At 35.8% G+C, this 14,580-nt stretch overlaps 1 protein-coding gene across 3 annotated transcripts in view; it reads right to left on the minus strand.

Annotated features, from left to right (window-relative positions):
• Window positions 1-11,632: 11,632 nt before the first annotated feature.
• Window positions 11,633-14,580, minus strand: part of GPBP1 (GC-rich promoter binding protein 1) — a 61,982-nt gene continuing 59,034 nt past the window's right edge. For all 3 annotated transcript variants that reach the window (XM_079145280.1, XM_079145281.1, XM_079145282.1), the window contains one exon: window positions 11,633-12,220. In XM_079145280.1, coding sequence (XP_079001406.1) covers window positions 12,062-12,220 — 159 coding nt within the window. In that variant the 3' untranslated portion in view covers window positions 11,633-12,061. The remainder of the gene's footprint in view (window positions 12,221-14,580) is intronic.

The raw sequence follows: 14,580 nt of genomic DNA on the forward strand, positions 1-14,580 counted from the left end.
GCAAAAGATCATTTCAACAAAGAGATTGAGATTCTCAAAAACAAAAAAAGAAAAGAAACCAAACAGAAATCCTTGAAATGAAGGAAACAATAAATCAAATTAAAAACTCAATGGAAAGCATCACTAACAGAATAGATCACTTGGAAGACAGAACCTCAGACAATAAAGACAAAAGATTTAATCTTGAAAATAAAGTTGCCCAAACAGAGAAGATGGTAAGAAATCATGAACAGAACCTCCAAGAACTATGGGACATCATGAAAAGACCAAATTTAAGAATTATCGGGATTGAGGAAGGCACACAGATACAAACCAAAGGAATGAACTACCTATTCAATGAAATAATATCTGAAAAATTCCCAAACCTGATGAAATGGAAAATCAAATACAAGAGGCTTACAGAACACCAAATGCACAAATGCACAGATCACCAAATGTGATCTGTTGTGGATCACAACAGATCCACACCAAGGCACATTATAATGAAAATGTCTAACATACAAAATAAAGATAGGATTTTGAAGGCTGCGAGAGAAAAGTATCAGATTACATATAGGGGGAATTCAATACAGAGATCCGCAGATTTCTCAGACCAGGCTCTAAAAGCTAGAAGGGCCTGGAACAACATATTTCAAGCTCTGAAACAACATGAATGCCAACCAAGAATCCTATACCCATCAAAACTAACCTTCAGATTTGAAGATGAAATAAAATCCTTCCATGATCAACAAAAGTTAAAAGAATTTACAAATAGGAAGCCTATGCTACAGAACATTCTCAGCAAAATATTCCATGAGAAGGAAATGAAAAACAACAATGTAGGTCAGCAAAGGGAGGAACTACCTTAAAGGAAAAACCAACCAAAGGAAAAATAAGTCAAGTTAAAAACCAAAAATAAGCCCAAATGACTGGGAATACAAATCATATCTCAATAATAACCCTGAATATTAATGGCCTAAACTCATCAATCAAAAGACATAGACTGACACAATGGATTAAAAAGAAGGACCCAAGAATATGCTGCCTTCAAGAGACTCATTTCATAGAAAAGGACATCCACAGACTAAAGGTGAAAAAATGGGAAAACACCTACCATGCACACATACTCAATAAAAAAGCCGGGGGTTTCCATCCTTATATCAGATAAAGTGGACTTCAAGCCAAAGTTAGTCAGAAGGGATAAAGAAGGACACTTCATACTGCTTAAGGGAAACATAAATCAGGAAGACAAAACAATCATAAATATTTATGCCCCAAACAATGGTGTATCCATGTACATCAAACAAATCCTTCTCAATTCCAGGAATCAAATAGACCACAACACAATAATTCTGGGTGATTTTAACACACCACTGTCACCACTGGATAGATCTTCCAAACAAAAACTAAACAAAGAAACCATAAAACTCAATAACACAATCAATAACTTAGACTTAACAGACATATATAGAATATTCCATCCATCAACAAGCAAATTCACTTTCTTCTCAGCAGTACATGGAACCTTCTTGAAAATAGACCATATGTTATGCCATAAAGAAGCCCTTAGTAAATGCAAAAAATAGACTACCTTGTGTTCTATCAGATCATAATGGAATGAAATTAGAAAGCAATGACAAAATAAGACAGAAATTACTCTAACACCTGGAGACTAAATGATATACTATTGAATGAAACATGGATAACAGAAAACATCAAGGAGGAGATAAAAAAAAATGCTTAGAGGTAAATGAGAATGATGATACAACATATCAAAAGCTCATTTAACCAAGTGCCACACACTGTATAGTACTTGGTCACATAAGCCAATTCCCCTCATAAATTAATCATAAATTAATCATTCCCATCAATCCATCATACTGGTTCTGTCTCCCTGGAGAACCCTAATACAGATATCTTCCCCTTGGCTTTAATTACTTATTTTATTGTGTCTTATGTGGCAGAACATTTTCAAATAGTTATAGTGCTAGTAAACTGCTGCATTATTTTTAGACCACAGTAAAGAGTATCCTCCCAAAATTCACATCCCCCTGGAACCTCAAAATGTAACCTTATGTAAGGTTGAGCCCTACCCCAATGACTGGCATCGTTATAAGAGAAAACAGAGTCACACAGGGAAAGCATTCATGTGAAAATGGAGGGAGAGACTCGGAACACTACCGCCACAAGCCAAGGGAATGCCAAGGATTGCAGGCAGTCAGCAGATACTAGAAAGAGGCAATAATCCTCTCCTAGCATCCTTCCAACAGTTGATCTACTTCCTATTCCAGAATGAATCAACAAACTTCTAGTATTTAAAGTCACCCAATGCGTGGGTCTTTGCCCTAGGAAACTAATAGCAAATATTTTAAACATAAATGGAATGCACTCTTTAAAAGACGAGATATACAGACAGAAGCATCTTCTAGGTTTTTGCTCTGCACTGACTTAGAGAAACATTAGCTTAGAGGTTATATTTAAAGACATTCGATTGACACTGCTGAATGCCTGAAAATTCAGCAGAAATCACACATGTGCTGCTTCTCAATGACACAGCAACTCATAAAATTAAAAACTTAGTTGCAAATACGAAGACTGAATCGATAGATCATCTGCAAAATTGTACTTGCCTTACAAATGGACAAATCTAGAGATGTGGTTGGATGTGCTGTCTTGCTCAACTTCATTTTGTATCAGTACCAACTAATTATGGAATAATACCTTCTTTTATGTGAACACTTGCCAGTAGCCTCAAGTGATGCTGAAATAGTCAAAGCATTGAGTACCTTTTTTGAATCACGAGGTTTTTACTGGAACAAATGTTTTGAATACTTGCAATGATGGTGCAAAAGAAATGGATAAATTGATGGTGCTTTAGCCCAAATCAAGCTAGTGGTATCAAAGAGTACAGTATTAGTAATCATTGCATTCTTCACTCTGAGATACTTAATAGTAAAGGGGTGAAATGCCAGCCTCTTATTAACTCTTACTACATTTCAAACCTTGAGTATACATCTTTTAAATTGTCTGTTTGATGCAATAGGACATGCACTGAATGCTAAATGTTCCAGGTTACTTATTCAGATTTTGCTGTTTGGAAAGCAAGAGGCAAATAAATTATACCAGTATATCTAAAGAAGTAGCTTGTGATTTTTGATGAGTCACAATGAAAACTAACAATTTTTAAAGTATGAGTTAAATTTTTTATCTATAGAATTTTTTCAGTAAAATCACCTTATAAAACAAAGATATGTAATTTCATTTTTTAATACACCGACACTGAACCATCCAAGTGACTATTGCTATCTTCAGAGTAGTCCTGTTGCACACTTCTGCACTTTGACACTCGACAGAACATCAGTCACAGAGAAAGTGTTTTAGTGTGTAAATGATTCTGGTGATATTCCTTAGAACATTTTTGGAAATTTGAGGCAGAGGGGGGTTCCCTGAAGTCAGGACATATTTTAAATATTTTGATAGCGGCACTTTTTAGCCTCGGAGGACCCTGTTTAGCAAGCTGTAGGATTCTTTCTTCCTCTCATTGTGAAACAAACCACAGAATAGTACACAAATAACATATGCACTTTGGATGTCTGAACTAATTTGTTATATTTTTAGAAATGCCAAACACACCTATTCAAAGTATTGGAGGTCTTACAGAAACAAGCACATTTTCAAATATTGAAAATGTACTTAGCTACACTGAGGATCCAAGATACATATTCCCTGGATTTAATGATATCTAAAGGTATAGATTTTTATATCTCATCTCCTCATTCATTAGAACATTTTCTTTACAGTAATTGCTCAATAATTATTAATTACTTGATTTTAATGAGTCACTTTGGAAAGAAAAAATGGAATTATTAAGAGAAAAAATGCTCTTCTGGCCCTGTAATGCTTAATAAAAACAGAGGTGATGGAATGAGAAGAGTAACTCTGCTGCATAGAGGCAGGTCTGAGGCAAATCTCTAGGAGTGTCCATGCCAGAGCTTGACAGAAACTGCAGTGGTCCGGGCTCTTTCCAGTGACCTGTTCCTGCCCCTGCTCTGCACCAGAGGCTGATGGCAATGTAGTATTGAGTGACTCCACTAAAGGCAATGTAACCTTACAGGATGAGGCCATGTACTTCATCTGGGAAGATGGAGTCTCCTTGGTGAGGCTGACATCTGTATCAGTTTGATGCTGGAGCACTTTGCACTTATGTCTTTGCTGGGTTGTTGTTGGCCAGAGAATACTGAGGACGTGACTTCAGAGTAGGGTGTGTCTATGAGAAGAATATCACAAAATCTGGACTCTAAAGCCAGATCCATCAACCCAGAAGGCTCATTTCTGTGAGATGTGTGTCCTCATAAAGATATTTCGTACCTGACTGAGTGCCAAAGAAATTGTGCAGAAGTGGGGCATGTGGGAAACAATTGTTTCAGTACAAATTTTCACTAATACCAGAAAAGAGCAGTGGAGAGAAACCCCACAGCAAGGACATGGGCCAGGCCTCCTCTGTGAAAAGCTTCAGCATTTGTGCATGAGGGAAGCCCTTCACCTGTGGGAAGACTGGGAATGACTTCCTGGTCAATGTGGGACTTCTTCAGTACCAGATTGTTCACAAGGCATGAAGCTACATGGTGTGACCAAGTTTGAGGAGGTCTTCCAGCATGGAAAAAGTCACAAATGTGGTGAATGCAGGAAGGCCTTCTATTACAAACACATTTGTTCAGCACCAGAGAATCCACACTGGATAAGGACTGAGTTCAGTGGATACATTCAGCTACAAGGACCATTGTTGTCTCTAGGTTAGTCAGCTTTTCATCACTGTGACCAAAATACTTAACACAAACAACTTTAAGAAGGAGAAGCTTATTTTGGCTCACAGTTTCAGAGGTTTAGTTCATGGTTGGTTGGGTCCATTACTTTAGACCCGAGGTGAGGCAGAACATCATGGCAGAAGTGCATGGCAGACAGGAAGCAGAGAGGGAGACCACAGGAGAATGCAAAGATGAGGTAGTGTCTCCAAGGGAACACCCACAGTGACCTACTTCCAGATACCCCACCTGGTTACCATCCAGTAGTCCTTTCAAAATTATTAGTGGTGGATTGGTGCATTAATGGTGCAATAACTAGTGGTAGATTAATGCACCAATGAGGCTAGAGCCTTCACGATCCAGTCATTTCCTAGAAGTCCCACCTCTGAACATTGCTGCATTGCCTTTAACACATGAGCTTTAGGAGGACATTCCAGATGCAAGTCTTAAGTCACAGGCCTGGCAACCGTCTGCCTCACATTGTTAAGGTATAGGCAATAATAAAACCTGTTGTTTAAAAGAGGCAAAAATTATTACAACAAATATGACCTCATATCTGTGAGGTTATTTTAGGATAGGTATTACTGATTAGACTGCAATAGGCAACTTCAAACAAGATTTCTATTCAACCTCTCCATCCCAATGTGCCAGGAACAGTTTGCTTTTCATTGCCAACATGTACCCCTGTGTGCCTTTCCCCAGTCACACCTGAAAGAGGCATTCATGTTTTCCTTCCTGCCTCACCCTGCAGTTACTTTTCGGTCTTTGTTTTTGCAGTGCTGGGGATTGAACCTAGGACATTCTACCACTGAACTACACACCCAACCCTTTTTCATGCAGGGTCTCACTAAGTTGCTGAGGCTGGCCTTTAAATTATCAACCTCCTCCCTCAGCCTGCCAAGTAGCTAGAATTACAGGTGTGCACCACCATACCCAGCTTCATCCTGAAGTTTTAAGCAATCATAATATGGACCTTAATCTTATTTAAGGACATTAAACAGAAGAACATTAAGCCTGACATTCCATTTTTAGTTATCTTTGATGGCTCCCACTGCATGAAAGGTAAGTCCAGTTAAAACAGTAAAAATTCTTCATGATTTGGTCCTGCTGCCTCACCAGGCTCATTTCCCTCTAATCTATACTGAGATTCTAAGCTTCCTGAACTCAAAAAGATGTAACATGCCTTTTGTACATGTCAGTTCCTTTGCCTAAAATCCTTCTGCCCTATTGTTGCTTATTCCTTAAAACCAAGTGATACCCTCTGGAAGCCTGCCTGAGCTGTTATCCTATGCTAACTCTGAACATTATGCACCTGAAAACTTATTTGCATGGGTCTATTCAACAAGTCTGGAATCAGTTTCGACAGTTATTATCTTTGTACTCAACACAAGATCTGGCCTAGACAGCTTTAGTTTTACTGACTTAAGTTGTTTTAAATGGGGAAGTTGCAGTTACAAGAAATATTCACTACCAAAGTAGTTCACTGGTCATAACAAAAAACTAGGGAAGAATTTCACTCTGCACTTTCCATTCCTCTCAGGTCAGATCCTTTTTTGTGTAGGTTAGGCAGAGTAGATTGAACCTGGGCACCAGCTGGACTGATTACACCTGACTCTAGCTAAGTCTGGTAGGGTTCTGTCCTTGCAACTTACTTTTCCATGGATTTAGACCCCATGGGTTACCTCTAGAATGGCTTCATTGTTGCAGAAGATGCTCCCATTCTCTAACTCTTGGGTTTTGGGTCCAATACATAGATTTCACTTGCTTCCATCACAGATTTTCCTATTCATCTCTACCCCAGGAAGAATTTTTCAGTACTGCCCTCTTCATTGTGCCTAGTTTTGTTTGCCAGTAGACCATGTAAAATATTAGTTTAATCATGAACATCTGCCAGTCCTCACAGAAACCAAAATCCTAGAAACCAATACCTAGTAAATCAATGCCAAACACTGAACCCTCATTCGTTTCAAAACTGTCCTATTTATATGCTTTTGCTGGTAGAGATATTTCTGGTTCTCATCATATTCATAATAAAGCAAACACATTCTCCTCACCAAAAACCTCCCAAATGAGGACAAAAATAAGCTGTAATTTCCAAATATAAAGGTTTTCTTTTAAAATAAATGGTCCAGGTCATTACTGGCATTATCCAGTTGGGACAGTTTTATCTTAAATACTCAAAAATAGAGAATGCTGGAAAGCCAAGAAAAAAAAAAAAAAAAAATCACCTCGCTTTTGGTTATCCATCCTTTGAAAACTGCCTCTATGGGGCTGGAGTTGTGGCTCAGTGGTAAAGCACTTAACTGGCACGTGTGAGGTACTGGGTTCAATACTCAGCACCACATTAAAATAAAGGTATTGTGTCCATCTGCAACTAAAAAATATTTTTTTTAAACTGCCTCTGTTTCATCAAGTTTTTCCATTTTCTCAGAAAATTTGCATTACATTGATAAATTTACCTTTCATTGTGATTTGGGACACACATAGACTTTATCTTCTGTGGACACATTACAATCAGGCTTTACAAATGGGGTGGAACTGGGCATGATGGAACATACCTGTAATCCCAGCAACTTGGAAGGCTAAGGCAGGAGGATTAAAAATTTAAAGCCAGCCTCAGCATCTTAGCGATACCCTGTCTTAAAAAGGGCTGGGGGATGTAGTCCAGGGGTTAAGTGTCTTTGGGTTCAATTTCTGGTATCCAAATACATGCAAACATGCGTTTTCAAAAGCCTAGGCATTAAGATTTAGAACAGAGAACAGCCAATTACTGTCCCTAGCCAGTCAGTTTTTATTGGAACACAAATGCAAGAGAGATCACTGTCTATGCTGGCCCTTAAAACAAGAAGTCTGCCAACACCCAATTGAGAAAATAATTTTCAAAATTGAAACTGCAGACATCTTAATAGACAGAATAAGGTCTCACCATCTAGAAATAGAGGAGTTTCCTACACTCACTTCTCATTAACCAGGTTTCATCTATCCTGCCAAAGACTTTACTACTAAATCGATCAAAATTATTTCTTAAAAACTAAACACTGCCAGAATATTAAGTTCAGACTTAAGGAGAAAAATACTAACCCCAAATAAAATTAACACCCTGTGACCTCACCAAATCAAATTCTTATAATGACTACAATCAATATCATTCTTTAAACTAATTAAAGGTAAATTTCATTGGGTTAATCAAATTGTTTTCCCTTCTCTCTGGTCATTAAGGAAACCATATTAAAATGACACTAAAGATATAATCAAAGTATATGCACTAAAATACTGAGTATCAAAAAAAGACATTACAGAATAAACCTATCACATGAGCTAATACCTATAATTTTTCCAAGATAACAATTTCACTACTTAGCTTATTTTCAAATACCATGTCCACTAAAAGTGAGTAAATGAAATGATAGAAGTATTATCTTCATCTTGTCAAAATTCTCCAGTTCATTATCTTTGTTCACTGATAGCATTTCTGAAAACAGGACCTTAGGAGTAAGAGCAGAGGTAGCAAGTCAAAACCATTTTACCTTTTTTGGAGTGCTTATTTCCACAAAAAGCATGAAATGATGACTGTTTTTAAAGACTTGAAACCTTAGAAGTCCATCCCTGTAATTACTCACACAAATATGACTTATGATGGGTACATTTCAGAAAACTGATCTTATTTTAAGGGATGAATAAAATCAGATTATCATGCTTAGTTCATAACTGAGCATAATGCTAAATGAAGGAAGGAAAGATCACACAGCTCAGTTTTAATTTACTGAAAACTCAGAGAGTCCAAACTATTTACAACCATTTAGAGTAATACCTAGTTAAAATTAATTTCAAAAATAGGTAGAGGGAATGGGGTTTTAGCTCAATGGTAGAGTGCTTGCCTCACACATGTGAGACACTGGGTTCAATCCTCAGCACCACATAAAAATAAAAGGTATTGGGTCCATCTACAATTAAAACATTTTTTTGAAATATAGGTAGGTACTACATGATACATATTCCTAGTGAATAACATGGTGTCAACAGTGAAATAAGATTTATGAAATATCTTTTACGGGTCAGGATTTACACAAGGTGCTTTCAATAACGCCTTTCATCTTCATAATAACCCAGAGGAATAGATGCCTGGAGAGGTTAAGCATCTGAATTAAGGTCACAGCTAATAAGGAACAAAGTCAAACCAGGTGCCACTATTTCTACCATACTGCATGTCAATTAATTTAAGATAACTGTATATGGCCATATTCAATACATTACAATCACCAGAATTTTAAAAATAGTCTGCAGCTCAGGTCACTCAAGTATGCACATTATAGCCATGTAGCATGACCTCACAGCCTTGTCTAGAGAAATGTAGTATTAAAAGCAGAAAAATAATAATCCCAACTTCTCTGCAGCACTGGAGGCTTTTAGGGATTTTGCTATTGCTTGAAATGCCCTCTGCCCATGCCTTCCACAACAGCCAAGTAACCATTAACTTCAGGAAACTAAACTGTCCAAAAGAAAACATCGCAACACCCTGCTCTCAACTAGTGATATTTAAAAATTTCAAAGCCGTAGTGATATATCCCCTCCCTATCACATACCAAAATTAAAAATTTTTTCAAAAAAATTTTTTAAATCTCCCCCCCCAAAGGGACCTAAATTCTTAAAACAACTTTTATAAAGTTTCTAAGAGATTATCAAGCACAGTAGTAGAATCTGATGTTATGTTAGGGTAATTTTTAGGTGAAAAAGTCATTTAACATATCCCTAAATTTCTTATGACTATTTTATAGACCATATTCTAACAAAAGGAATTATAAGCACTAGCAAAAAAGACTAAAAATGTTTAAAACCAGATCCTTCACCATACTTATAAATCAATTGTTATCATTGTTCACTTCAATTTAATTAAAAATAAGGAAATCGGTTATTCTGATCCTTATTGTAAAATTAAATGAAAAATGTACAATTCTTGAAATACTAATTTAAATAACATGATTTTTGCTAATTAAAATTTTTATAAAAAAATGTGATGAGGGGATTAGTGTTAAGAGGAAATTTACAAAGGAAGCACCAAGAAATTGGGGAAGTGATGTTTACAACCTTGGCTGTGGTAACTTTATAGGTCAAAACATGAAATTTTATGCTTTACATATTTATGCTAACCCATAAAGGGGGAGGGGAAGAAACTCACTGAGTTTAAAGTGGTCAAAAAAAAAAAATTTTTTTTTTTTTTTTTTGCCTAATCACTATGGCCCAATTTTAAGTTCAACAAGTCCACACCAGGTTTATAATTTAACTAGTTTCTGTACTTCTGGGTTCCCTTTCCAACAATAGAGTCTAAACAGCTGTCCATTATTTGCACATAAAATTAAAACCATGTTAACGTAAGTCACTCTCAAATTATATGTATGGTTTTGTCCCCTTAGTAACCTTAAACTTGTTAATATCATCCCTTACTAGACAGAACTATGCCAGTGCATTTAACAATATTTACAGAAAGTAAACTCTCAAACACAGTCCATATCACAATTTGTGAAAGCACAATAAACAATAGTTAATTGTTTGTAGATGGGAATTATAGAAGAACTGTCTAAAGAAAATGCCAGAAAACTAAAATTACCAAAAAGTTTTTAAAAACATAAACCATATGTCTCCATATACTTGTTTTAGCAAACATTAGTTTACATCTAACAGATTTCATTATCCTATTAAATAGTGCAATCGAGAGTCCCAAGTGGAAAGCTTTAGTGGATTAGATTTAATTGTGACAAACTGCAAGACAAAAGCCTGTAAAAAGGCACGAAGGGTGGGGATGGATTTTAAAAGTTGATATATTTACTACCTTCTGTTACCATTAACTCATCCTCAAAATTTTTACTCGGGTGCAACTGTGTGTCTATTTTAATTTCCTCATAACTATCAATCTCAGGGGAACAACAAAAATAAGAACATACAAGGGAGAAAAAAAAAAACAGCTTCTGGTACAAGTTGGGAAGCCTGGAGAACCATGTGGAAACAGAACATTTGCATCCTTCTTAAAATGTTTAAAAAAAAAAAAAAAAAAAAAAAAACAATCCTATGAGATCAATGTGACATCAAAACCTCACATTTTCACTCTAAGGTAACACTCTTAACAATTGGAATAGATTTATACATGGGATGGGATGGAGGAAGATTAAAATCAAGTATAAGGATAAACAAAGAAAAATCAAAATACAATTATACAGAACTAAAATACTCTTTCAATCAGTCATAAAACAAATTGATTCCAAAATCGATGTGCAAATGGAAAGTCAACATTCAATAAGCCTATGCATACAATATTGCAAGACTTACTTTGATTTTCTGACCTCAAAAAATAACCACCATCTTTAAAAAAGAAAGTATAACTGTGAGACGTGAACAAAGCACATTGTGTATATAGACCAATACCTTGAACACTACAGAGAACAATATTCTGAAAATCCAGTTTATTTTCCATGTTTTGGACAGATCCAGTCAGTATGATCAGTTTTTCTGCATGTGTAATAATTTATCAAAATAAGTTTTCCCACAAGACTCTTTTCATCAACTCTGAAAATCCTGATCTGACAATATAACCCAAATAACACTCTTGAAAAACATCTCTTAAAATTTGGAAGAAAATGTGGCAAGTCTCTCCTGTAACATTTACTGCACTACAAATGACTAAAGAGCAATTTGTTTTTAAAGATGACTAGTACAACAGCTCTGAAAGTTAAATGTTTTAGTGCACTTTGCTCCAGTTTTAGCCAACATGCTACATTTTCCTTTTTGCTTTTTTGTTTTGTTTTGTTTGGGGGCAGGGTAGGCAGTGGAGTGGGGAGGCGCACAAAGTGGACTTGAAGATTTCCACTGTATGAAAAAGATATGCTCTGCAAGCAAAACAGTGTAAGCTGCCCTTTTTTTCCCCCTTAAAACCTGGACATTTTAAGACAGAAGCTTTGCAAAACATTACACAATTTTTTATTATTAAATGAGAAAATCTCATTTGTTACATCGTCACATTGCTAGTCAGAGAAATGCTGCAGTGATGAAGAAAGTCAATGTTGGATCAACCAAAGTCCTCATTTCTACAACATTCATTTACAAAGAAATAATGTTCAACATAGCCCAACACAACATTCTTGGTTTTCTTCATATTGAAGTCCCCCAAAAAAATCATCTTCTAATGGGGTATTTCACTACATAAATTATAGTTCTTCATTTTTACAATTCACCCCAAACTGCATGAGAGATGTATCACACTAAAAATTCTAAAGCTGTTAGGAAATCCTTCACACATCATCATCATCTGATGTGTCACTGCTACTTGTCTCTGTGTCATCATTCTCAATTGTGGGTTTGAAAGTGCTGTTTTTCCAGGGTCCAAACTTGAAGTCACAGATCAGGCCATTTTTCAAAATACCATTTTTTCTCAGACCATTCTTCTGCAACTAAAATGTGAAAAATAAATTAATTAATTAATTTCCCCAAAATATTACTTATATAAAAGTATAACCACAAATACAATTTTTAAAAAATTTAACCTCTATTCCATCCTGAGCATTCCACAGGCAATGACATGTCCAGAAAATATGCTATTTAAATAGATAACAGGTAAATGATCCAACTGATGTAACAAAATATTCCCTACTAGAAACAATCTATTTCTTTTGAAGAACCACCAATACATACCTTCTACCACACTAATAACCAAAAAAAAAAAAAAAGTATGTATTATAGTATAAAGAGCACAGATTTTTTTAATCCATACAGGGTAGATGAGAACCAGTGTCATACTTTATATACCTGAAGTTATTATGACCTAAATTAACATAATTCACAATCTGCTTTATTCCTACTTTGTAGAGTAAGTAGAATGAAGTACACAAAGTAACAAAATCAAAAACAGTCCTTTGCTTAGCCACAAAAGTTAAGATACTAGAAAAATAATAGTTTTCTATTTCTGAAAATGAGAAATTGGAACTAAAGTCTTTGGCAATAAATAAGAAATGAGTCAGAAGATCGTTTATCAGAGGATAATCAGTTCAACTTAGAAATAAAAAAAAGATATGTTATATATATGAACATAAATAAAAGCAGGCCTTTTGACTTTCACTAAAAAATGTAAGACAGGTAGTTTTCAAGTAATATCTAAATGCAATTTTCTGTAAGACCAAATTTACCCAAATAAGTTAATATTTGGAAATGTCTAATATTTTATATACCAAAGAGAATTCTATAATCACGAGGTTTACAAATGATATGGAGAAAGTTCAATTCCAATGCCACTTCCACCATGGCTAATACTGTCATAATCAACTCACCAATGCTACCTGTCCTTTCAAACTGAATAAATGACTTCATCTTTAAAGGGAAAAATAAAAAGCCACCACACAGGTACCGCCAATGTTCTCATTGGAGATGCTTAAAAACACATCTGGACCCTCTTAAAGGTATCTCTTTCAAAGTTTCATCCTCGCCTCACATGATTTATCAGTCGATGCCAGCTGATCTTGCATAGCTTGCAATCAACTGAAGAGAACTTTAATGAAAACCAAATCTATGGTCTATTTCTCAATTTTCTAAATGCTTGAATTAACTACTTCAAAGATCTAACATCTTTTAAAGCCTCCTAAAACTACTCCTTCTCCTGCATATCACCTGTTCAGACCTGAATTTCAAAATTCTGCTGGTTCTACTTCAGATCTATTCTGTTCATCAAGAACATTTTTACTATCATTTCCCTAGTTTAGGTCCTCCATTTATTCCTCCTCTGATTTCTGCAATACATTCACAACTGATCACCCTGACTCTACTCTTACAAATTACACTTCCAAAATATACTTCACACTACAACTGCACCTTCCTCATATATTAAAAAATATACAAATATTATTTCATATTTAAAAAAAAAAACCCACACCTCAAAGATGAACCTATACACACACTGTTATGGCTTGAATGTTAAATGCCCTCCAAAAGCTCACGAGTTAAAAACATGATCCCCAATGTAGCAATCCTGAGTAAAATGATTAGACTGTGAGTGATATAGCCCAATACATGGATCTATTTGATGGGTAAACAATCTGAATGGATTATTAGGTAGTGACTAAGCAGGTGGGGTGGGGATGAAGAAAGATCATCACTGAGAATGTGATCTTGAGCTGTATCTTGTCCCTGGCTCCTCAATCTCTCTTCTGCTGCCTGACTGCCATAAATTGAGTGGTTTCCCTCTGCCATGCATTCCCCCATGAACTTCTGCCATACCTCTGGTTCAGAGAAATGGAATCAGTCAACCATGGATAGAGCCTTTGAACCATGAGACCAAAATAAGTCTTTCTTCCTCTAATTTATTCTCATCAGGTGTCTCTGTCACAGGGATGAAATACTGACTAGCACAGGCATGCTGCATACCCCTAATCTAACATTTAAAGTCCTTTATAATCTGACCCCAACAAATGATTCTTCTTCAATACAATATTTTATCATGGCCTAGCCTCAAATTAAGAAATCAGCCCAGTTTGGGTTCAAATTCCAGCTCTACTACTTAACTGTATAAGCCTCCTAATTCCAGAACTTTTCACAAAGCTATAGTAATCAAAATAGTGTAGTCATAACAGACACAGACCAATGAAATGGAAAGCCAAGAAATAAACGCTTGTATACACAGTCAAGGTATCTGGCAGCCATGTCAAAACATAACGGAGAAAGGACAATTTCTTCAACAAATGGTATTGGAGAGAGAAAATCCACACACAAAAGAATGATGCTGAATCTTTGCTGTATACTATTACAAATCGAAGGCAGAAGA

The sequence above is a fragment of the Sciurus vulgaris genome (genome assembly GCF_902686455.1).
Source record: "Sciurus vulgaris genome assembly, chromosome: 6".
NCBI lineage: Eukaryota > Metazoa > Chordata > Mammalia > Rodentia > Sciuridae > Sciurus > Sciurus vulgaris.